Below are 24,900 nucleotides of genomic sequence, written 5' to 3' on the forward strand. Positions count from 1 at the left end.
GGAAACCACTGATTTAACCCTGAGAGAGGGAAAACTTGTCCTGGCAAGAATTTCCAAAGCTCAATTTTATTTTTTAAGACAGAGTCTCGCTCTTGTCACTCAGGCTGGAGGGCAGTGGCGTGCTCTCAGCTCACTGCAGCTTCCGACTCCCGGGTTCAAGAGAGATTTTCTCGTGCCTCAGGATCCCAAGTAGCTGGTACTACAGACGTCATCATGCCCGGATAACTTTTCTACTTTTAGTAGAGACGGGGTTTCACCAGGTTGGCCAGGCTGGTCTCGAACTCCTGACCTCAGGCGATCCACCCGCCTCAGCCTCCTAAAGTGCTGGTGTTACAGGCGTGAGCTCCAGCGCCCGGCCCCAAAGTTCCATTTTACCCTTTTTCCCACGCTGAGGCTACAGCTGAACCCAGCCTCCGGACCACCTCCTCATTGGTCTGTGGGAGCACGTGACATCATGCCTCCTCCGATCACCGGCAAGCAAGGCGGGGCCAAGGGCGGCTACCTCTGGGGCCAGCAGGACTGGCTGCTGCCCGTGGCAACTGTGTGGGGCGTCATAAAGCTTCCTTGCACTTTGGCAACGCCCCGGGAGCAGGGACCTTTTCTCTCCCACTTTACAGATGGGGATACGGAGGCGCTGGTTCTCCTCAATCTATGAAAAAGTGGGGTGCTGGTAAGTAGGTCAACCTGGGTCCCACAGGGAGTTTTCAAAATCCTGATGGCTCCAGAGAATTACACCGAGCGGAAAAAGCCCGTCCTGGCCGGGCGCGATGGCCCAGGCCTGTAATCCCCGCACTTAGGGAGGTCGAGGCAGCCGGATCACAAGGTCAAGAGATCAAGACCATCCTGGCCAACATGGTGAAACCCCGTCTCTACTAAAAATAGAAAAATTAGCTGGGCATGGTGGCGGGTGCCTGTAGTTACAGCTACTCGGGGAGCTGAGGGAGGAGAATCACTTGCCCCAGGGAGGCGGAGGTTGTAATGAGCCAAGATAACGCCACTGCACTCCAGCCTGGGCGACAGAGCGAGACTCCGTCTCAAAAAAAAAAAAAAAAAAAAATTAGCCAGGCACGGTGGGGTGTGCCTGTGGTCCCAGCTACTCAGCTGGGTGAGGCGGGAGGATCACTTGAGCCCAGGAGTTCCAGACCAGTCTGGGGAACATAGACCCCAGCTCTATAAAAAATAAAAAAAATTAGCCAAGGATGATGATGCACACCTGTAGTCCTAGCTGCTTGGGAGACTGAGGACGGAGGATGCCTTGAACCCAGGAGCTCATCTAGGTTGCAATGAGTTGTGATTGCACCAGCGGAGTCCAGCCTGGGCAACAGAGCAAGACCGTCTAAAGAAAAAAAAAAGTTTATATAACATTTTAGAAATGGAATTAGGGTTAGGGATGAGGGTGGGGAGAGGGTGCACAAACAGCAAGAGATCCTGGTGGTGATGGAAATGCTCCATGTCACGATGGTGGATACACGAATCTACCCAGGCCAGCAAATTATAGGAGACTAAAGACATGACACACACACACACACACACACACACACACACACACACACGATCACAAGTTAAACTGAGGAATCTTGAGTAAGACTGATGGATTGTATCCATGTGAAATCCTACTTATATGTTTTTTTGAGATGGAGTGTCGTTATTACACCCCAGGCTGGAGTGCAATTTTGCGATCTTAGCTCACTGCAGCCTTTGGGGTTCAAGCAATTTTCCTGCCTCAGCCTCCGGAGTAGCTGGGATTACAGGTGCCCACCACCATGCTGGGCGATGGTCGGCCAGGGGCAGGAAAACGGGGGGGAGCAGGTGCGCCGGTTTGTGCGCGGGGGAAGCTCGCAGCCCCGAGCGAAGGGACCTGTGTCTCCACTTTGGACAAATCTCCCGGGAATTTCCCGGGGGTTCAGGGCTCCGATGTAGCTGCTGGGCAGGGTGTCATGTGCGGCGCTGGCCACACGGTGGCAACAGAGAACGTGCCGTTCTGGTCCAGCCTGGCGGCTGTGGGGTCGAAATGGGGAAGGAGATGGGTTCGCGATGGAGTCGGGGAGGCAGTGGGGTAGGAGAGAGCGCCCCCTTTTTTTTGAGACAGAGTTTCTCGTTGCCCAGGCTGGAGTGCAATGGCGTGATCTTGGCTCACCTCAATCTCCCGAGTTCAAGCGATTCTCCTGCCTCAGCCTCCCGAGTAGCTAGGATTACAGACATGCACCACCACATCCGGCTAATTTTTGTATTTTTAGTAGAGACGGCTTCGCCATGTTAGGCTGGTCTCGAACTCCTGACTTCATGTGATCCAACTACCTCGGCCTCCGAGTGTTGGGATGACAGGCGTGAGCCACCACGCCCAGCCGAGAGAGCCTACCCACTGTGGGCTTTGGCAATAAGGCGCTCAATCAATTATAATAAACACCTATGGAATTAATTCCCGTCTGTGTTCCCCAAACCGTCCCCCCCAACCCCCACCGCCGCCCAGTAATTCAGGGACCACAAGAATGGAGGTCTCTGGCTTATAACTCTCGCTGTGAAGCCTGGTGCAGGAGCTCGCACCTGTAATCCCAGCACTTTAGTAGGCCAAGGCAGGAGGATACGACCGAGCCTGGGTAATGAATTGTTTTTTATTTATTTTTATTTATTATACATATTTATTATACTTTAAGTTCTAGGGTACACATGCATTCTCAGCAAACTTTTTTTTATTATTTTATTTTTTATTTATTTTACTTATTTATTTTTTTTTTGAGACAGAGTCTCTCTCTGTCGCCCAGGCTGGAATGCAGTGGCGCGATCTTGGCTCACTGCAAGCTCCACCTCCCGGGTTCACGCCATTCTCCTGCCTCAGCCTCCCGAGTACCTGGGACTACAGGCGCCCGCGACCACACCCGGCCAATTTTTTGTATTTTTAGTAGAGACGGGGTTTCACCTCGTTAGCCAGGATGGTCTCGACTTCCTGACCTCGTGATCCGCCGGCCTCGGCCTCCCAAAGTGCTGGGATTACAGGCGTGAGCCACCGCACCCGGCCAATTTATTGTTTTATTATTTATTTTCATTTATTTTTTTGAGATGGAGTCTCGCTTTGCTGCCCCGGCGAGAGTGCAGTGGTGTGGTCTCGGCTCACCGCAACCTCTGCCTCCCAGGTTCAAGCAATTCTCCTGCGTCATCTTCCCGTGTAGTTAGGATTAGAGTCGCCCACCACCACGTCCGTCTAATTGTATTTTTAGTAGAGACGGGGGTTTCGCCATGTTGGCCAGGCTGGTCTCGAACTCCTGACCTCATTGATCCTTCCACCTCGGCCTCCGAAAGTGCTGGGATTCTAGGCGGGAGCCACTGCGCCCCGCCAAGGCTGGGTAATTTATAAACAAAGGAGGTTCATGGACTCACAGTTCTGCACCGCTGGGGAGGCCTCAGCAAACTTACAATCACGGTGGAGGGTGAAGCAGGCGCGTCTCAACTGACTCAGGCGAAAAGAGAGGGAGGAAGAGTGGGGAAAACTGCCTTATAAAACCATCAGATCTCGTGAGATCTCACTCACTATCAGAGAGCAGCATGGAGGAACCGCCCCCATGGTCCAATCACCTCCCACCTGCTCCGTCTCTCCACACGTGGGGACCATGGGGATTACAACCGAGATGAGATTGGGGTGGGGACCCGGAGCCAAACCGCCTCAGGACCTCTGTCCCCCCTACTCTGCTCCCACTGCCTCTGGGCACGCTGGCACCCCTGCCTCCTCTTCCCTGGTTGGTCCTTGATGAGATGTGTGTCCAGGGGTCCCAGAACCTGGCGTTGCTCAGGCTGGAGTGCAATGGCGCGATCTCGGCTCACTGCAAGCTCCACCTCCCGGGTTCACGCCATTCTCCTGCCTCAGCCTCCGGAGTAGCTGGGACTACAGGCGCCCGCCACCACGCCCGGCTAATTTTTTGTATATTTAGTAGAGACGGGGTTTCACCGTGTTAGCCAGGATGGTCTCGATCTTCCCTCGTGATCTGCCCGCCTCGGCCTCCCAAAGTGCTTGGATTACAGGCGTGAGCCACCGCACCTGGCCCAAGACCCTGACTCAAAGAATAAGGCCGGGCCAGGTGGTTCACACCTATAATCACAGCATTTTGGGAGGCCAAGGAAAGTGGATCGTTTGAGCTCAGGAGTTGGAGACCAGTCTGGGAAACATGGTGAGATCTCCTCTCTATTAAAAACACAAAAAATTAGCCAGGCACAGTGGCACATGCCAGTAATTCCAGCTACTCAGGAGGCTGAGGCAGGAGAATCGCTGGAACCCAAGAGGTGGAGGTTGCAGTGAGCCGAGACTGTGCCACTGCACTCCAGCCTGGGTGACAGAGAAAGACTCTGTCTCAAAAAAAAAAAAAAAAAAAAAAAAAAAGGCCAGTCTCAGTGGCTCACGCCTGTGATCCCAGCACTTTGGGAGGCTGAGGTGGGTGGATCACCTGAGGTCAGGAGTTCGAGACTAGCCTGGCCAACATGGTAAAATCCCATCTCTACTAAAAATACAAAAATTAGCCGGGCATGGTGGCGGGTTCATGCAATCCCAGCTACTCGGGAGGCTGAGGCAGGAGAATCGCTTTAGCCCCGGGAGGCAGAGGTTGCAGTGAGCCATGATCATGCCACTGCACTCCAACCTGGGTGACAGAGCAATAACCTGTCTCAGATAAATAAATAAATAAATAAATAAATAAAATTCAAGATCAGTAGAATAAAAAATTCAGCTTCCCAGTTGTCCTCGCCTCATTTCAGGTGACAAATCATGCACAGCTGGTGGCTCTGTATCACACAGTGCAGATTTAGACCATTCCCATAATCGTTTTCATCATTGTAGAAAGTTCTATTGGACAACGCTGGGCTAGAACATTCTAGAAGATTCTAGAAAGATCCAACACAGGAGCCACCAGCCACCTGAGGGTCATTACATTTAAATTTAGATTTAAATTCTGTTGGCTGGTGAAGTCCAGCACATGCTTGTGTGCGTTTTTTTTTTTTTTTTTAGGGGTGAGGTAGTTAGACTGCAGCAAAAACAGGGGCTCCCATCACAGTTCTGTGCAGGGGGTGAGTGAGACTGAAGAAGCCAAAGACCATATCCCAATACACTTTCTGAAATCATCTCCCATGATTTTCACCTGTTCTCTGATTACTCTTTGTTCCCTGAGTGTGCCCTGTCATCCCACCTCCACACCTTTGCCATACTGTCTCCCTTTGACCCCCACATCCAACCAGCCCCTGTCTAGCCTTCTGCAGCATCCCCAAGCAGAATTCATTGGGCAGAATTCATCTATCCCTCTTCTGAGCTCCTGATTCACCCATCCATCCACCCATCCACCCACCTGTCCACCCATCCACCCATGCATCCATCCAACCATCCACCCACCCATCCACCCATCCAACCATCCACCCACTCATCCATCCACCCACTCATCCACCTGTTCACCCATCCACCCATCCATTCATCCATCCAACCATCCATCCACCCATCCATCCATCCATCCATCCATCCATCCATCCAACCATCCACCCACCCATCCATCCATCTCCAACCATCCACCCACTCATCTCTTCATCCATCCATCCATCCATCCAACCATCCACCCACCCATCCATCCATCTCCAACCATCCACCCACTCATCTCTTCATCCATCCATCCATCCATCCATCCATTTACCCACCCTCCTCCCATCCATCCACTCACCCATGCACTTGTCCACCCATCCACCCATCCATCCACCCACCCATCCATTCACCTACCCACCCATCCATCCGTCCATTCGTCCACCCACTCCCCCATCCCCCCATCCAACCACCCATTCCTCCATCCATCAATTCACCCACCCTTCCAGTCACCCACCCATCCATCCATCCATCCATCCATCCATCCATCCATTTACCCACCCTCCCATCCACCCATCCACCCATCCACTTGTCCACCCACCCACCTGTTCACCGATCCACCCATCCATCCATCCATCCATCCAACCATCCATCCATCCATCCATCCATCCATCCATCCATCCATCCATTTACCCACCCTCCCATCCATCCACCCACCCATCTACTTGTCCACTCATCCACTCATCCATCCACCCTCCCATCCGTTCACCCACCCACCCACCCATCCATTAATTTATCCACTCGCCCGCCCACCCACCCAGCAACACATTATCCACCTACCCATCTAATCATCCATCCATCCACCCTCCCACCCACCCATCCATCCATCCATCCATTTGTCCACCCACCCACCCCCATCCACCCATCCAACCACCCATTCATCCATCCAATTCGCCCACCTATCCACTCACCCATCCACCCACCCATCTACTCATCCATCCGTCCATCCATCCATCCATCTACTCATCCACCATCCACCCACCCATTCACCATCCATCCATCCATCCATCCATCCACTCACCTGCCCATCCACCCACCCATCCATCCCCTCCAGAATGTAAGCATCTGAGGTCAGTGATTTCGAGGGTGCCTATAGTGGGCCAGCTCTTACTGAGCACTTGCCCTGTGCCAGGCTCTGTTGCTCACCAGCTGGTGGCTTACCCTTGGTTAAGCCCCTAATTCCTCATCCTATGGATGCAGAAAACGAGGTTGAGAAGACGAAGTGACACGCCCAGGGACAGCCCAGGAAGGTGGCGCGGCAGACGGGCTCAGGCATCTGACTCTAGAGCCCACCATTTTCCTCGTGCATGGTGGACATGGGGCACGGTCTCTACCCTGGGGACATCCCAAGGGACATACAATGTGTGGGTGGTGTATCCTTCCCCCGTGGAGCCTACAGATGGGAGAACCACCGCCCTGCCCCTCAGTGTCCCCTGTGTCTGATGAGAGCTGGAACAGAGGGTTTTCAGCAGACATTAGACTAGGGTCACCCCACCATGCCAAGTCCATGAATCAAAGGAGGTGAGTGACTATAGCAATGAGACTTTGTGCCCAGGACACAGGCCAGGCCTCAGCCCTTGGCTTCCCTGAGCTGTGCCAAGACATGGAGGGACCAATGCACGGGTCCTTGCTTTGCCATTGCTGCCCAGCCCTTCCAGAAAATTATTCCAGCTCCTTGGTCAGAAATGTGGTCCCTGTAGGTGGTTAGAGTTTGAGTTATTCCAACTCCTGTTAACTCTGATGATGGAAAGGTTGGCATGGAAAAGTTGGCTTTCAGGCACAGCTGGATCCAGGGCCTCGGGCAGCAACTTTAAGAATCCAGACTGGGCCAGATGCAGTGTCTCACGCCTGTAACCCCAGCACTGTGGGAGGCTGGGGCGGGCGGATCACTTGAGGCCAGGAATTCGAGACTTGCTTGGGTAACATCGAGAATCTACATCTCTACAAAATATACAAAAAATTAAAAAATATACAAAAAATTTGGGCATGACGGTATGTGCCTGTGGTCTCAACTACTAGGGAGGCTGAGGTGGGAGGATCATTGGAGCCCAGGAGATCAAGGCTGCGGTGAGTTATGGTTGCACCACCGCACTCCAGACAGGGCAACAGAGCAAGACCTTGTCTCTTAAAAAAAACAAAAACAGAATCCATCCCTGGCCATTTCTTGGGCTGTCCCCAAAGGCCACAGACACTTCAGACTCTCACGTGTCAGCTGAGCAACCCTGCAGTGGGAGTGAGTTCATCCCTCGGATGTCTCCGGAAGTCCTGGGACCAGCATGGTGACACCCCAGCCCCTGGCTGGGAGGCCTCAGCTCCTCTATCACTACATCTCTCAGAAACCCTTAGAGCGGGTCCTGGCCAGTCTAGACTTGGGCCCTGCCCTGGCGGATCACCCAGCAGCCTCCTCACGCTTTGTCATTCCCTTCTGCCGGGCAATTCCCCACCCCACCTCCCAGGGTCTTTGTGCCTAGCCCTGTCACCTCCTCTCTTCTCTCAATTTGTTGTTGTTGTTGTTGTTGACAGAGTCTTGCTCTGTCACACAGGCTGGAGTGCAGTGGTGCAATCTCAGCTCACTGCAGCCTCAACCTCACTTTGCTCAAGTGATCCTCCCGCCTCAGCCTCCTGAGCAGCTGAGACTACAGGTGTGTGCCACCACGTCCAGCTTCCTCCCAGTTTGGAGGTGCCTCTCCTCTCCCAGCCTCCCCAGCAGTTAGGTGACAAACTGACCCCACTTGGGGCTCCCCAGAAGCAGAGCTGCTCCATGACACCCCCTGACTCCTTGCAGCACCAGACAAAATCGTCCTCTTCTGCCCATTCTATCGGAACCCAGGTGCTGCAGGAACCCCCATATCCTTCCAAAAGACTCTCCTCCACCCCCTTGATATTTGTCCCATCTTTGATCCCTTGACCCCTTGGGGGCTGCTCTCATTCTCTCCATGACCCAATTGCAGAGATGGGAGGGGGCGTCCTCACACCCGCCCCTCCCTGTGGCCTTCTGCAGTCTTGGCCGAGGCACAGACTGCAGCCGAACCCAGCAGCTCTGCACAGCTGTGGCCAGACCCAGGTTAACAGTCCCTCCTGGCCAGGCACGGTGGCTCACACCTGTAATCCCAGCACTTTGGGAGGCCGAGGCAGGCGGATCACGAGGGCAAGAGATTGAGACCATCTGGACAACTTGGTGAAACTCTGTCTCTACTAAAAACACAAAAATTAGCCGGGCGTGGTGGTGGGCACCTGTAATCCCAGCTACCTAGGAGGCTGAAGCAGGAGAATCTCTGGAATCTGGGAGGCGGAGGTTGCAGTGAGTCGAGATCATGCCCGGCTAATTTTTTGTATGTTTGGTAGAGATAGGATTTCACCGTGTTAGCCAGGATGGTCTCGATCTCCTGACCTCGTGATCTGCCCGTCTCAGCCTCCCAAAGTGCTAGGATTACAGGCATGAGCCACCGCGCCTGGCCCCTCTCCCTCTCTTACAAAAACACTCATGGCCGGGCGTGGTGGCTCACCCCTGTAATTCCAGCACTTTGGGAGACCGAGGCGGGCGGATCACAAGGTCAGGAGATTGAGACCATCCTGGCTAACACGGTGAAACCCCGTCTCTACTAAAAATACAACAAATTAGCCGGGCGTGGTGGCGGGCGCCTGTAGTCCCAGCTACTCGGGAGGCTGAGGCAGGAGAATGGAGTGAACCCGGGAGGCGGAGCTTGCAGTGAGCCGAGATGGTGCCACTGCACTCCAGCCTGGGCGACAGACCGACTGCATCTCAAAAACAAAACAAAACAAAAAACAAAACAAAACAAACAAACAACAAAAAAACAAAAAAACTCATGATTGGATTTAAGGCTTGCTCTAATTCATGATGATTTCATCTTGAGATCCTTAATTATATGTGCAAAGACCCTTTTTCCAAATAAAATCACATTCTCACTTTCTGGGGGACCCCTTATTTTGGTGAGGGGACTCCATTCAACCAATGACACGCCCCTCAGTCTCACCGAGAGGGAGTTTGGGCCTCGAAACAGCCCGCGTTTTGCAGAGGAGGGAGTTCCAGGCCAGGGGCCTGGGCAGGGCTGGGCTTGAACTCAGGTGTCTGTCTCTGGTGGTTCCTCTCCATCTGAGCCTCCTCGCCTCCTTCTGGAAGCTCTCCAGGTCTCTTTCCACACGTGCTTCTCTTTCCCTAGTGGGTTCTAAGTCCCAGGCCCCTCCCCAAGTTCCACTCCCCAAACCTGCAGCCTGTGTGCCTGGCCCCTTCCTTGTCCCCAGAGTGGCCCATCCTGACACCCAGGGGCTTCCTGGCCGTTTTGGGATGGCGTGCTGGGACGGCTCACCATGGGTCCAGCCTGTGGTCTCTTTTTTTTTTGTTTTTTTTTTTGAGACGGAGTCTCGCTCTGTGGCCCAGGCTGGAGTGCAGTGGCGCGATCTCGGCTCACTACAAGCTCCGCCTCCTGGGTTCACGCCATTCTCCTGCCTCAGCCTCCCAAGTAGCTGGGACTACAGGCGCCCGCCACCACGACCGGCTAATTTTTTTTGTACTTTTAGTATAGACGGGGTTTCACCGTGTTAGCCAGGATGGTCTCAATCTCCTGACCTCGTGATCCACCTGCCTCGGCCCCCCAAAGTGCTGGGATTACAGGCGTGAGCCTCCGCACCCGGCGAGCCTGTGGTCTCCACCCCAGCTCTGAAGAGCTACATCTGGTGGCCCCATGTGTCATGGCTCCCAGAGCAGTAGGGGGATGAGCACGGCTCAAACGTCCTTCACAGACCAGGAGGCATCGGGGTCAAACCTGGGACGGGCATTTCCAGGCCTCAGTTTCCCCATCTGCACGACTGCTGGATGGTCTGTTGGGATGGATCCCACACACCAGAGAGCTACGCAGATGTCCCCGAGGGAGGACAGCCTGTGTCCCCGTTCTCCGTGGAATCCATGGTTGAACACCCACAGGGATGGGGGGGTACCTGAGGTTTGCTCACGGGGAGACCCTCCCCCACAGACCCAATTCCTTCGTCTGTAACAAGAGACAGTGCCTGGTCGGGGTGAGAGCCTGGACCACCGAACTGGGGGGTGAGGGGCTGGATCCGGGTGTCCCCTGCCCCAAGGTCTCCCCTCCTGGTGCCCACCCCCCACACCACGCTGAAGCCGTGTGCTCACATGTAGAAAAGAGGCTTTATTAAGAAGGCTTTGAAGTCAAAAAATAAAACTCTTGATACAATTTTTTAACCCTTAAATCAGCTCAGCAAATATATAATCAGTAATTTAGCTGTGTAAGATTAAAGGTCCATTACTTTATTTAAAATAAAATATATTTTAGTTCTTAAAATTTATTCCATAAAGTACATATTTCCCTATAAATTCCCTACATATACACAAGAGGTAAAAAGTAAAAGTAAAAAAAAAAAAATTAAAAAAATTTAAAAAATGACAACAGAAACCGCAGTAGAAAGGGGATTAATAATTAACAGAAAGTTAGAAATTTGATTGGAACGCCCCTCGCCCCCGCCCCCCTGCCCGCCTCCGGCCGCGCATGGTTGATGTACAAAAGCATAAATGGATAGCCCCAAAAAGGGAGTAAAAATGTCACCCTCCTCCTCTGGAACGTCTGTGCGGCCTGAGACCGGCCGGCGAGAAAAGTCAAATCAGAAAACGGCTCCGGACAAAAGGAAACACACTGAGCGCTGGAAAAACCGTGTTTTTTGTTTTGTTTTGTAAGGATCACCCTGGAGGGGAGGGGTGTCTAAAAATAAAAAAATAAAAAAAAGTGCAAGCGGACCTTTTCCTCCGGTTTATTGTAACCTGACCACTCAATACTGTCCTTGCAGGGCTGAGGCGCCGCCGGGCTGCGGGGTCTCCGTCTCCACGCCTGGGACGGCAGTTAAAGCTCATCTGTAAACACTGGCCGCCGCCCACCTCCCCGCCCCTCGGCCTCCGCCCCTCGCCCCCTCCCCGTCCCTCTCCCACCCCGGGTCCCGCCCCGTCTCCCGCGCCCACCCCGGCCCCCGCAGATGGCCCCGATGGCGGCGGAGGCCTCGGCCACGTGGCGGTCCGCGCTCTAGGAAAAGATATGAATGGCCTGGGTGGCCGGCGTGCGGCAGGCGGGACACTCGGGCTCGCTCTTGCCGCAGATGCGGACGGCGCAGTCCATGCAGAAGAGGTTGTGGCCGCAGGGGACCAGCGCAGCCATCACCTCGCCATCGGCGCACACCACGCACTCTCGCGCCAGGGCCGGGGCCGAGGACGCCGAAGGGGGCTTGCGGCTGTTTTCGGAGGCGCCGGAGTCCAGGGGGGCGCAGGCGGCGGCCGCGGGGCTGCTGGGCAGCGAGGTGGCCGTGGAGAAGGCGGCGCCGCCTGGGAAGGATACGGGGCCCTGCGGGGGTCGCCAGGAAAGCGCGCCCACCGGGTCCGGGGCGCCGCGGCGGGACAGCGGGAGCTCCAGGCGGAGGCCGCCGGGCTCCGGCAGCGTGGGCGAGTGGCGGGGGGTCCCGGCCCCGCTGCTGCGCCGGGCGCCGGCGGCGGCTGGTCCCGGGGCTCCGTTGACCGTGGAGCAGCCGCTGAAGGCGGGCAAGGGGGCGGCGCGCTCGAAAGGCGCCCAGATGGTGGCCGCGGCGGGCACAGTCAGGTCCAGCGCCAGGAAGTCGAAGCCGAAGTCGCAGTCGTCGGGGGCGGCCGTCCCCACCGGGGCACTGGGACCCTCCCCGCCGAAGGCGAAGCCCCCGTTGCCGGAGCCGCTGTAGGGGCTGGCGGGGCCTGGGTCTGGCACGGAGGGGCCGCCGCGGCTGCCCGCGTAGAAGGCCTCGGGGGCGCTGGGTGCGCCCAGGGCTGTGTCCCCGCGGAGGCCGGCCGTGGCCGTGGGGGGCCGTCGTCCCGGGTTGGGGGTCTTGGTCCAGAGGCTGGCGGCCGCCCCGAGCAGGTCTAGGCAGACGTCGGTGCCGTTGGCGTGGAAGTCGCTGTCAGGGCCTGCGTCGGTGAAGGCGCCAGTGCGCAGCGTGATGTGCGCCTCGATCTCCTCGCGCGCGCGGTCCACGTTCTCGGGCATCCCAGTGACTGCGAACACCGGCTCCTTGTCGCGCCCGGGCGTCACGATGTAGGTGTGCGTCCGCTGCTGGATGCGCTTGATGGTGGCGCCCTTGGGCCCCACTACCAGCCCCACCACCCGGTAGGGCACGCGCACCTGGATGGTGGTCTGTCCGGGGAGGTTGGGCGGGCCCTGGGCGGTGCCGGGCAGACCGCCGGCCTTGCTGCGCGTGGCGCGGATGATGGAGAAGTGTTCGGCCGCCGACAGGATTTCACGCTTGGCCATCTCCACGTCCTCCTTCCGGCCCGTCACGATGAAGACCGGCTCCTCGCCCCGCACCGGGGTCTTGATGTAGGTGTTTGTCTTGGCCCGCAGGGCCTTGATCTTGCAGCCTGTCGGGGACGGGGGGGAAGGACAAGGTGACCCAGAGCCCCCTGCGCAGCTCAGCTCCGCTAGGCATGCGGGCTGCAGGGCCAGTGAGGGAGCCCCTACCTCCCAGCCTGTGCCCAACACTTTATCCTCAGACACTCCACGTCCCTGCTTCCCTCAGCCTCAGTTTCCCCCTGGGCTCTGGAGTTTGGCCTAAAATCAAGACCGCAAGGGGACCCTGTATTAGGTTGAAAGGTGTGCGCCATAATTTATGTTCACCTGGAACAGCAGAGTGTAACGGCTGGGGTGTGAATGTTTCCCCCAAGTTCATAAGCTGGACCCTAATATGCGGCGTTGATAGTAATTAATAGGTAGGGCTGGCTGGGCCCGGTGGCTCACCCATGTAATCCCAGCACTTTGGGAGGCCGAGGCAGGCGGATCACTTGAGGTCAGGAGTTCCAGACCAGCCTGGCCAACATGGTGAAACCCTGTCTCTACTAAAAATACAAAAAATCATCGGGGTGTAGTGGCAGGCACCTGTAGTCCCAGGTACTTGGGAGGCTGAGGCAGGAGAATCACTTGAACCCAGGAGACGAAGGTTGCAGTGAGCCGAGATTGCACCACGGCACCCCAGCCTGGACGACAAAGCAAGAATCCAACTAAAAAAAAAGCGGGGTGCAGTGGTTCACCACTGTAATCCCAGCACTTTGGGAGGCCAAGGCAGGCGGATCACGAGGTCAGGGGCTCAAGACCAGCCTGGCCAACATGGTGAAACCCCATCTCTACTAAAAATACAAAAAATTAGCCAGGCGTGGTGGCAGGCACCTGTAGTCCCAGGTACTCGGGAGGCTGAGGCGGAAGAATCGCTTGAACCTGGGTGGCAGAGACTGCAGTGAGCCAAGATCGCACACCACCACACTCCAGCCTGGGGGTGACAGAGCTCGACTGTCTCAAAAAAAAAAAAAAAAAAAAAAAGCCGCAATTAGCCAGGTGTGGTGGTGCACACCTGTAATCCCAGCCACTGGGGAGGGCTGAGGCAAGAGAACCGCCTGAACTCAGGAGGTGGAGGTTGCAGGGAGCCAACATCATGCCACTGCACTCCAGCCTAGCCACAGACCAAGACTTCATTTCAAAAAAAGAAAAAAAAAAAAAAAAAAAAAAGAGCCACAGCGGCAGGGTGCAGAGGCTCACACCCGTAATCCTAGTACTTCGGGAATCTGAGGCAGGAGGATCACTGGAGCCCAGGAGTTTGAGACCAGCCTGGGCAACATAGTAGGACCCCATCTCTACTACAAACAACAACAACAAATTAGCCAGGTGTGGTGGTGCACACCTGTAGTCTTAGCTACTCAGGAGGCTGAAGTGGGAGGATCACCTGAGCCCGCGAGGTGAAGGCTGCAGTGGGCTATGATCACACCACTGCACTCCAGCCAGGGCGACAGAGCAAAACCATGTCTCAAAAAAAGAAGGAAAAAAAAAGAGACACACATACACAGAGGAGCTGGCCTTGTGGGGACACAGACAAGAGACTGCAGTGATACCTCTACAAGCCAAGGACTGGCCATAGCCCCTAGAAACTGAAGGCGCCCCCCGCCCTGCCCCACGGAGCCCTCCCTGCCCACACCTTGACTTGGAACTTTTATCTTACGGAAATGACAGAGGAGACGTTTCCATGGTTTCAAGCCCCCACTGTGTCAGCCCAGAGAGCAACTGCAGACCCTCTGACACCACCTCCCAGCCCCACAGGAGGGGAAGCCGAGATTCAGATTGTGGAAACTGCCTACGATTTCCTTCCGGCCAAATGACCCTCTCCTCAGGCTACCAAGACCCTGGCCTAAGGGGAGCCGAGGTCTCGGCCGGACTGTGACGCCCGCACCCTGACTCCCGATGCCTCGGAAGGGTCCAAGTGGGCCCTGAGGGGCCTGCTGTGGCTTCATTCTTGTTGGCTGGGCTGGGGGTCTGACCTGGTGGGGGGCATGGGTGTCAGTGTGGGAGGCAGGGATCTCCTCACTGATTGTCTAGGCAACCGCTGACCAGGTGTGGCCTTCTCGGGGTCCCAGACATCCCTACCCCACCCCTGAGGCCTTAATGGTTTTTTTTTTTTTTTTCCTTTTTTGAGTTCGTCTCACTCTTGTTACCCAGGCTGGAGTGCAGTGGTGTGATCATAGCTCACTGCAGCCTTCAACTCCTGGGCTCAAGTGATCTTCTCACCTCAGCCTCCAGAGCTGGCATCACCATGCCCAGCTTAGTTGAGACGGAGTTTCGCTCTTGCTGCCCAGGCTGGAGTGCAGTGGTACAATCTCGGCTCACTGCAACCTCCGCCTCCCAGGTTCAAACAATTCTCCTGCCTTAGCCTCCTGAGTAGCTGGGATTACAGGCACCCACCACCACACCCAGCTAATTTTTTTTATTTTTAGTACAGACGGGGTTTCACCACGTTGGCCAGGCTGGTCTTGAACTCCTGACCTCAGGTGATCCACCTACCTTGGCCTCCCAAAGTGCTGGGATTACAGGCGCCACCACGCCCAGCCTATTTTTATGTTTTGTAGAGATGGGGTCTCACTGTGTTGCCCAGGCTGGTTTCAAATTCTTGGGCTCAAGCAGTCCTCCTGCCTCGGCCTCCCAAAGTGCTGGGATGACAGGCGTGAGCCACTGTGCCAGGCCCTTGAAGGAGTTTTGAGCCACTGCCCGCAACCCCTCAGGCTCTGGGGAAGCAGAGGGAGCTGCAGGGATGTTTCAATACAGTCAGAAGGTGGCTCTGAGAGGAAAACAGTGTTGCTAACTCTCCCCACAGTGCAAGAGATAAAATGAGCAGGATCAGCACTTTTGATGGGGAAGAAGTCAGAAACTGCCTGGGCCAGGAAGATGGAAGGCGTGGGGCCTGGAGGCTGGTGGTCCCAGGGGCTTGGTAGGGAGGACCCTGGGAGGGGTGGCGGGGGCGCACCCACTCGGAGGGGCTCAGTAGGGAGGACCCTAGGAGGGGTGGCGGGGGTGCACCCGCTCGGAGGGGAACAGCAGTTTTCCCGCCCCAGCTGCGCTGCCACCACACCTGTCCCTCCCGGTCGCAGCATTTTGTTCGCCTCCATCGCACCCAGTCCCCTCCATTCCTCTGTGCAGTCCGGTGTCTCCCTCCTCCAGGAAGCCCACCCTGACTGCACCGGGTGGGGCCTGCTCTTCTGAGTATCTCCTAACATGCCTGACTTCCTGAGCTGCCTCCCTGAGGCCAGGGGATGGGGCTGGGGAGTCCCTGGGCACTCGGGGGACCTTGCTATGCCTGTTTCTTCACTGTGAAAGGGGAAGGTAACAGGCCTGGCTTCACAGGCCCTCAGAGGGCCACGACCAGGCCGTTGGCTCCCGGCAGCCACCCTGGCAGGTCTCACTGCAGCCCACAGTGTTTGCTTTAGGCAGATCCTCCTTGAGGAGAGGAAACTGAGACACAGGGAGCGGAGACCCAGCAAGGCTGGGGCAGGAGGTGCCACCCACAGATGGAGGCTCCGCTGGCCCTGCCCACAGGCACTAAGTGAGCCTGTTCCCCATCAGGCCGACCCGGCAGAAGGTAGAGCCCGCCAGCGTTGCCAGGGTACAGCACGGGGTCCTCCCTTGCTGATCTGGGAGCTGCCCCGGGGTCTCCAGAGGGTTACACATAGGAGACGCTGCCCCAACGTGGCCACCGCTGAGCTCACAGGCTGTGGTCACAGAAAGTCTGGTCTGGGTGAGATGACAAATTTGGGAGATGGGGGTGGCAAGGAAGGGGGCGTGTGACTGTCTGAGCAGAAACCAGGATGGTGCTGGGAGCCACGCGTGCGTCGGGGCAGGGGAGGGACCTGGCGCCTCCCCCTCCCCTTACTCCATCCTGCCCTAACCCAGACGGTGGCGCTGGGTGGAGACCTCACAGCTAGAAGGCCTCTAGGACCTCAAAGACGGAGCTGGAGCTCAATTCATCGGTGCTGCCTCTGCTTTGACACGTGCTGGCCCCCAAAACTCCACCCACATCAAGACCCCAAGAGGCCAAGGAATCAGGGCTCCAGGAGTGATCCCGGCCCCACCCCTGCCCCACTGCAAATGACACAGCAAGGCCAGAGGGACAGGAAGCCTGAGGGACGGGCTCTGGGGGACACGGAAGGTTGGCAGGCACTCAGATGCAGATTCGTGGGCCATGTCCCCAGGATTCCAACTCGGAGGGCTTGAGATGCCTGGGAATCGGAGTGACCACTCCAGAGTCTGGCCTTGACCTGTCCCACACCCCCAACCCACAGCAGCCAAGTCTCCCCATACGAGGGCAGGGCCTTGGGCCCCACGCAGTGCACACACCAGCGGGCATCACTCATCCGGCCCGTCCAGGGTCCTGGCTGCAATGACCGTGCACTACGGACTCACCAATGAAACCACAAGTCCTGGCGTGGGAGCCGAGGCTGCCAGCCCAGGCTGGATGGATTTGCCATGGCAGGCAGGGGAACGTGAACTCCAGGGAGCCGCTGAGGCAACAGCAAGGGCAGGATTCTGGAAGCCGGATGGGGCGAGAACAAGGCCCCACAGCCAACACTCAGTCCAACACGGGGCCGCCCCCAGCCAGGCAGCCGGGCGACGCAGGACAGCAGCATCCCAGACCTGGGCCACCATGGAAGCCAGCGGGAGCTGAGGGGTCTGGTGGGGAGGAGGGAAGCTGGTTCAGCTGTCAAACAGGGATGTCAAAACCCCCTCCCAGGCCAGGAACAGTGGCTCACACCCATATGTAGTTCCAGCACTTTGGGAGGCCAAGGCAGGAGGACCACTTGAGGCCAGGAGTTCGAGACCAGCCTGGGCAACATAGCAAGATCCTGTCTCTATAAAGGTTCTCACTCTGTTGCTCAGGCTGGAGTGCAGTGACACCATCACAGCTCACTGCAGCCTTGACCTCTTGGGCTCAAGCAATCCTCTCACCTCAGCCTCCCGAGTAGCTGGGACTACAGTTATGCACCACCACGCCCGGCTAATTGTTTAAAGCTTTTCTGCAGACACAGGGTCTTATTATGTTGCCCAGGCTAGTCTGGAACTCTTGGGCTCAGGTGATCCTCCCATCTCAGCCTCCCAAAGTGCTAGAATTACAGGTGTGAGCCACCACATCCAGCCTCTACAAAAAATTTTTAAAAATTAGCCAGGTATGGCCGGGCATGGTGGCTCATGTCTGTAATCCCAGCACTTTGGGAGGCCGAAATGGGTGGATCACGAGGTCAGGAGATCAAGACCATCCGGGCTAACACGGTGAAACCCCGTCTCTACTAAAAATACAAAAAATTAGCCGAGCGTGGTGGTGGGTGCCTGTAGTCCCAGCTACTCAGGAGGCTGAGGCAGGATAATGGCGTGAACCTGGGAGGTGGATGTTGCAGCGAGCCGAGATCGCGCCACTGCACTCCAGCCTGGGCGACAGACTGAGACTCTGTCTCAAAAAAAAAAAAAAAAAAAAAAATTAGCCAGGTGTGGACCAGGTGCGGTAGATCATGAGGTCAGGAGTTCGAGACCAGACTGACCAACATGGTGAAACCCCATCTCTACTAAAAATAAGAAAACTGGCCGGGCATGGTGGCAGGCTCCTGTAATCCCAGCTACTCGGGAGGCTGAGGCAGGAGAATCACTTGAACCCAGGAGGTGGAGCTTGCAGTGAGCTGAGATTGCACCACCGCACTCCAGCCTGGGCGACAGAGTGAGACTCCGCCTCAAAAAAAAAAGAAAGAAAAAAAAATTAGCTGGGTGTGTTGGTGCGCACCTGTGGTCCCAGCTACTCGAGAGGCGGAGGTGGGAGGATCGTCTGAGCCCAGGAGGTTGAGGCTGCAGTGAGCTACGATCGCATCACTGCACTCGGGACAGAGCAACGGAACCAGACCCTGTCTCAAAAACAAAACAAAACAACAACAAGAAAAAACCGCTAGGCATGGTGACTCACACCTGTAATCCCAGCACTTTGGGAGGTGGAGGCAGGCGGATGACCTGAGCTCAGGAGTTCGAGACCAGCCTGGCCAACATGGCAAAACTCCGTCTCTACTAAAAATACAAAAATGAGCCTGGCGTGGTGGCGGCAGATACCTGTAATCCCAGCTACTCGGGAGGCTGAGGTGAAAGAATCGCTTGAACCCGGGAGGTGGAGGCTGCAGTGAGCCGAGATCGAGCCACTGCACTCCAGCCAGGGCGACAAGAGCAAGACCCTGTCTCAAAATGAAAAGAAAAAACCCCTTGGGGAATGAAGGGAACATGTACACTGTACTAATGCCAGAGCTCTCAGTCGGTTCTGCCGTGTGGAGGTTGCCTAACAGACCCTTTCTTTCTAGCTCTGCAGTGTACAGATAGGAAAACCAAGGCATGGTCCCCACCAACACCCCAGCACTGTCCCCAGCCGCGGGGAAAACCTAAGGCCTGCAGGGATGGGAGAAGAGGAAGAGCCTCTAGGGCTTCAGCCAGGAACAAGGGACAGGAGGGGAAACAGCGAGGCGGGCGCCTCCCGCAGCTGAGGGGGACCATCGAAAATCACTATCCTTGGCCTGTGCCAACAGCGGAGAGAGGGAGCCCTGAGCAGCTTCCAGTCCAAGCCCTGCCTTCAACATCACTCACTCATTCATTCATTCGCCACAGAACACCTGTGTACAGGCCCCCGGCAAGATACTGAAGACCCAATCGCGACCAAGCACCTGCCCTGGTTCCTGTCCCTGGGAACGTGCAGGGGGAGAGGCCGCCTCCGAGCACAGATTCACCCAGGGTGCCCGGCAAGTGGGGTGAGAAAGGAGGGTACACGTTGGGGTCTCATCAGGAGCAGGGCCGGAGGTCCCCTAGAGCGCCTTTGCCGGCCGGCTGGAGGGAGACGCTGTCCTTTTGGATGTCCACTTTGCCTGTCTCCCAGACAGCGCTGCCTCCCCTTGCCCCCAGCCCTCGAGCTTTGGAATCTGAAATTTTCTTTGCCGACCCACCAGAGAAACTAGGGTTTGAATCCCGGCCCATGATTTTTTTTTTTGTTTTGGAAACAGGGTCTTGCTCTGTTGCCTGGACTGGAGAGCGATGGCAAGATCATAGCCCACTGCAGCCTCAACCGCCCAGGCTCAAGTAATTCTCCTGCCTCAGCCTCCGGAGTAGCTGGGGCCGCAGGAGCGTGCCACCATGCCTGATTTTTCTTTTTTTTTTTTTTTTGTAGAGACAGCGTTTCGCCATGTTGGCCGCGTTGGTCTCGATTCCAGGGACCTCCTGGCAGAAGGGATCCTCCTGCCTCAGCCTCTCGAAGTGCTGCTGTCCCCTCAGTTTTTACCTATCCCTTTACCAATTGCAGCCTCTGCCTCCCCATCTGTGACTTGGGAGCTGCAGGACCTTCCCTGGGGCACATCATGGGCCTCAGTGAGATGGGGCAGGCCAAGTCTGGCATAGGCTTAGCACACAGTAGGCACTCAATAAAGATTCTAGGCAATGGCTGGGTGTGGTGGCTCACGCCTGTAGTCCCAGCACTCTGGGAGGCCGAGGCGGGCAGATCACCTGAGGTCAGGAGTGTGAGACCAGCCTGGCCAACATGGCAAAACCCCATCTCTACTGAAAATACAAAAACCAGCTGGGCACAGTGGCACGTGCCTGTAATCCCAGCTACTAGGGGGGCTGAGGCAGGAGGATCGCTTAAACCTGGGAGGTGGAGGCTGCAGTGAACCAGGATAGCGCCACTGCACTCCAGCCTGGGCAACACAGCGAGACTCCATCTCAAAAAAAAAAAAAAAAAAAAATAGAAAACGAATGAATTGGAGCCTCCAGCGGACGGGTGGGAACTCAGAGGGTGTGAATGACCACAGTCTGCCCAGAAAGCACTCGGACCCCCTCTAGGATCAAGAGAACTGAAGCTCAGAGAACAGCACGTGGCTACCGGGGAGAGGGCTGGTGCCAGGCCTGTGTGACTCTGGTCTAGGTGGGGAGGCCAGACAGGTGCACCCTTCCTGGCCTCCAGGAAAGGGGTAGCCTTGGAGCTTGGGTTTGATAGAGAAGCATGAGAAGTTCAGAGAGCCCCAGGGTGGAGAGGAAGGTAAGTAAAGGGGCAGGGCTGGGGCACAAAGGACATTGAAAGGTATGCTTGAGAACGAGGTGGGTGGGAGAAGCTGGGAGCCACAGATGGTTCTACAGTGTGGAAGATGTAAGGACTACTGAAGCTCCCAACCTGTCCTGGTATCCACGGTTGCATCCCTGGCAACCCGCACTCCACTTACGGGGTGGCTGCTGTGTGTGACCTGGAGCTGAGATTAAAACCAGCAACTTGAGTCCAGGCATAGTGGCTCACACCTGTAGGAGCCCCAGCAGCACTGTGGGTGGCTGAAGGTGGGAGGATCGCTTGAGGCCAGGAGTTCAAGAGCAGCCTGGGCAACAGACCCTGTCTCTACAAGAAAATTTTTAGAATAAAAACAAATAAATAAAACTGGCCATGCACAGTAGCTCACACCTGTAATCCCAGCACTTTGGGAGGCCGAGGCAGGTGGATCACTTGAGGTTGGGGGTTCGAGACCAGCCTGGCCAGCATGGTGAAACCCCGTCTATTAAAAATACAAAAATCAGCTGAGCGTGGTGGCATGCACTTGTAATCCCAGCTACTCAGGAGGCTGAGGCAGGAGAACTGCTTGAAACCGGAAGGCAGAGTTTGCAGCGAGCCCAGATCACGTCACTGCACTCCAGCCTGGGTGACAGAGCGAAACTCCGTCTCATAAATAAATAAATAAAACCAGCATCTTGCCCCAGAACCCTCTACCCTGATGGAGGTGAGACGTCCGCACATCACAGAGAGGGGTCGTCATCTGCGCAGGGCCACAGGGCCGCAGGGACACGGCCGCCTGTAGGACAAGCAATCAGGGACCACTCTACCCCCACCCCCACTGTGCCCCAGGGCGTGCCTTGCTGACCGCCACCTTACAGCAAGAGCCCAGTAAGTGGGTGCAGAACACACAGTCCGGAGGTGGGGGGCTGAGCCTGGTGCCCACGGACTCCATTTCCCATGGACCTGCCCCTAGAGAATTCCCACCCTGAGGCCACAAGTCTAGAAGCCCTCAGCCTGACCCTGACTCCTGCCAGACCCCTATGTGGCCTCGCTCAAAGGCCCTTGGGTGCCAGGACAGGCGCGTTCACAAAGAACACAGCCACACCCTCCACCACCTGGCGGCTCAGCCTCCTGCCTTTGGGCACTTGGTCCCCAGGCCTCGGCTTGGACATCTGTCTCCACAGGCTCCCGGACACTCTGCACAGGGCAGCTGTCCCGTTCTAGGCCCTGGGTATGGGACATGGAGGCCAGGTGGAAGGCCTCAATGGGGAGGCAGTAACAGGACGGTAGGATGCCCTCCTGCCAGGGGGCTCCACTGAGGGCAGCCAGCAGGGCTGAGACAGCACCCAGTCCCTCCCCACCCACCACTCCAGAGCTTGCTTCTCCGGCCCAGCACCATGCCTGACCCTCCGTGGGTCCCCCCATGAGCCGGACAAATGAACGACCAAAAGACAGGAGGCCGTGCTGCCCCACCCACCTGGACCGAGGGAAGGGGCGGAGGGGAGGGCACCCTGGTGGTCCGCCGCCTGGGGCTAGGGCCATAGATGGCCTTGCAATCCCAGACCCCCACACTTTTCTCTGGCCTGGGTTCCCGAGGGCCCGGGAGAAGCAAGGACCCCCAGCCCAAGTGTCCTGCGGCCCCACCTCCAGCCCCGCCAAGGCCCCACCCCAAGTTCTAGAACCTGGCTGATCAATGGCGGTCAGCGGGGACCCAGGAGCGGGGAGGGGTGGCGGGAAGGCAGGAGAAAGTTGAGGGAGGCAGGCGGGCGGGTGGCTAACGGGGTGGTGGGTGTGAGCTGGGCCAGGCACTGCCCACCACCCGCCCGCCCGCCCCGCAGCTCGGGGGCCAATGAGCAGCGGCCGGCCTGATGTCACCCTGCAAATCTCAGCCTCGCTCTCTAACAAAGAGAACAATGGGGCGGCCAGAGGGAAGCTCCGACGATGCCACCGCTGGACCCCACACCCGGGGCCTGCCGCCAGCCGGCCTGCCCAGCAGGCTGCACCCCAGAAGTAGCTTTGACAACCGGTCCTTCCCCAGGCCCCGAAATCCCTGACTCGGGGCCGGAGGGTGGAGCAGAGACCCTCTCCAGCCCGGTCCCGTCCCCACCCCAGTCAGGGCCCCAGGCTGGAGACTGAGACGTGCGCTCTTTGTACTGTCAGCCTTCTCTCCCGGCCCTGCAGGCGGCCCCCCTAAGCCACCCCTAAACCTGCGCTTGCCCCGCCCCGCCGCCTGTGCTGGGTGTGGGGCGCCCCCCGCCCGGCAGGAGCCCCGGGCCCTCGAGCCCCTCTCTGGGGTGCCCCTGCGGACGGCCGAGGGCCTGGGCTGCGGCGCGGCTCCCGGGAGCCTTTCCGGGCTGGAGGCGGCCCAGACAAAGGAGGCGGCAGGGCCGGAGCGCGCAGGGGAGGAGCGCGGGCTGCGCCCAACTTTCTCCCGCGGCCGCTGCAGGACAAAGGCGCAAAGGCAGCGGCCGAGGCCGGAGCCCACGCGGGGCGTGTCCGGTGCGGGGCGTCCGGCGCGGGCTGGGCTGGGCTCGGGCGACCCCCTTCCCCGGGGCGGGCGGTGCGGGGACCCCCAGGACAGCAACCCCCGACAAGGGCCACTCACCCTGGCGACCCACGATCTCGGCGACGTGCTCGGAGCTGGGCACCGGGACGCACTCGGTCATGTTGACGCTTTTCTTGCGGCTGCCGATCACGCTCATCTGGTCGGCCAGCAGCGTCGGGGGGCCCAGGGCCGCGGGGTGGGGCGCGAAGCCCGCGAACACGTCGGGGGGCGAAGGCCGGGGCGGCGGCGGCGGGGGCGGCGGACTCGCGTTGGGGTCCAGCAGCGGCAGCGACCCGGGGGCCGCGGCCACGGCGGGGGCCAGGGTCGGGGGCGCGCCGGCCTCCGGTCCGTCGGGGGGCACAGGCTCCGGAGCCGCCCCGCCGTCCGCGCCCCCCGCCGCCGCTGCGCCGTCCCCGGCCGCCCCCTCCTCGTCCGTGTCACCAGCGCCCCCCAGCCCGAGCGCCGACAGCTGGTCCAGCGCCAGGCGGAGCGCGGCGGCCGCGTCGTCGGGTTCGGGCGGCGGCCGGGGCGCGGGCGCGGCCTCCTGGGCGCCCTCGGGCGGGGGCGCAGGTCCGGGTCCGGGGTCTTCCCCCGCCGCCCCCGCGCCGCCGCCGCCGCCCCCGCCGCCGTCGGGCTGGCCGAGCGAGCTGGGCATGGCGGGCGCTAGCGCTGGGGCCCGCGCTCCTGCCGCCCGCGCCGCCGCCGCCGCCCGCGCCGCCCTCCGCCTCTGCGAGCTGGGCCGCCGGCCGCCTGCATCCAGCGGCGGGGGCGGGCACGGGGGGCCGGGCGGGCGGGGCGGCGGCGGCGCGGGGCTGCTCGAGGCCGGGCCGGGCCGGGCGGCGGCAGCGACTCTGGCTGCGGCTCGGCGGCGGCGGCGGCGGCGGCTCCTCGGCGGCCGAGGCGGCGGCGGCGGCGGCGCGGGACGCTCCTTCCCTCCCGCCGCCTCCCGCGGCCCCGCCCCGGCCCCGCCCCCGCGACGTCACACCGCGGCCCAACAATGGGCGGCCCCCAGGGCGCAGGCGCGCGGGGCGGGGCCGGGGGCGGGCCCGGGGCGTGCCGACGCCGGGCACGTGGTCCAGGCCCCGCCCCTGCTCGGCGCTCCGGCGGGAACCCGGGCGCATCCGCACGTGCGGGCGCTGCTGCAAGTGTGTGCCGCCCACCCCCGGCCTGGACAGCGCTCACGCTCCGAGCCTGAGAGTCCCCGCCTCGCGCGCCCCAGGGCCCGTGGTCCCGCTCCCCAATTCCCGCTAGAGATCCGGCTCGCCCCCAAGCGAGGTCCCTTGCTCCACGCCCGCTTTCTTGTGCCCGGGACCCCCACCTCTCTGCATAAAGGCATGGGGTCTTCTCCAAGTCCCCCTCGCGATCCCACTGGACTTCGAAGTCAGGCTCCTGCCCCGCCCACCGCCTCTGTGCCAGGGTCCACCCCTCGCCCCACGGTGCACCCCCCAGGGCCTAGGGTCCCAGTCCCCAAGTACCCCTTGCTATCAGGGTGGGCTTTAGGGTCAGGCCCCTGCCCCACCCCCAGCCTCTGTGCCAGGGACAGCTCCACAATCATGCACCCCCAGGGCCT

The 24,900-nt window shown here is 58.6% G+C and overlaps 1 protein-coding gene across 3 annotated transcripts; it reads right to left on the reverse strand.

Annotated features, from left to right (window-relative positions):
• Nucleotides 1–10,531: 10,531 nt before the first annotated feature.
• MEX3D (mex-3 RNA binding family member D) lies at nt 10,532–24,018 on the reverse strand. Of its 3 annotated transcripts, none has more exons than XM_055249092.2 (3): nt 23,391–24,018; nt 11,448–12,788; nt 10,532–11,244 (listed from the first exon to the last, which is right to left on the reverse strand). In XM_055249092.2, exons 1-3 carry the CDS (start codon nt 23,983–23,985, stop codon nt 11,186–11,188), a joined length of 1,995 nt encoding a protein of 664 aa, XP_055105067.1. In that variant the 5' UTR covers nt 23,986–24,018; the 3' UTR covers nt 10,532–11,185. The 3 variants fall into 3 exon arrangements, with proteins under 3 accessions (XP_055105067.1, XP_063476104.1, XP_055105068.1); XM_063620034.1 differs by having other exon boundaries at nt 10,532–11,234; nt 11,438–12,788; XM_055249093.2 differs by having other exon boundaries at nt 10,532–12,788.
• Between the last annotated feature and the right edge of the window lie 882 nt (nt 24,019–24,900).

Source organism: Symphalangus syndactylus, chromosome 17, assembly GCF_028878055.3.
Source record: "Symphalangus syndactylus isolate Jambi chromosome 17, NHGRI_mSymSyn1-v2.1_pri, whole genome shotgun sequence".
Taxonomy (NCBI): Eukaryota; Metazoa; Chordata; class Mammalia; order Primates; family Hylobatidae; genus Symphalangus; species Symphalangus syndactylus.

Coding starts and splice junctions, on each gene's coding strand:
- MEX3D (XM_055249092.2), bottom strand. CDS start 23,985: ATGCCCAGCTCGCTCGGCCAGCCCGACGGCGGCGGGGGCGGCGGCGGC. Junction 12,789..23,390: donor CGAGATCGTGGGTCGCCAGG/GTGAGTGGCCCT, acceptor CGTCCCCGACAG/GCTGCAAGATCAAGGCCCTG. Junction 11,245..11,447: donor GCCGGCCACCCAGGCCATTC/ATATCTTTTCCT, acceptor CTGCCGTCCCAG/GCGTGGAGACGGAGACCCCG.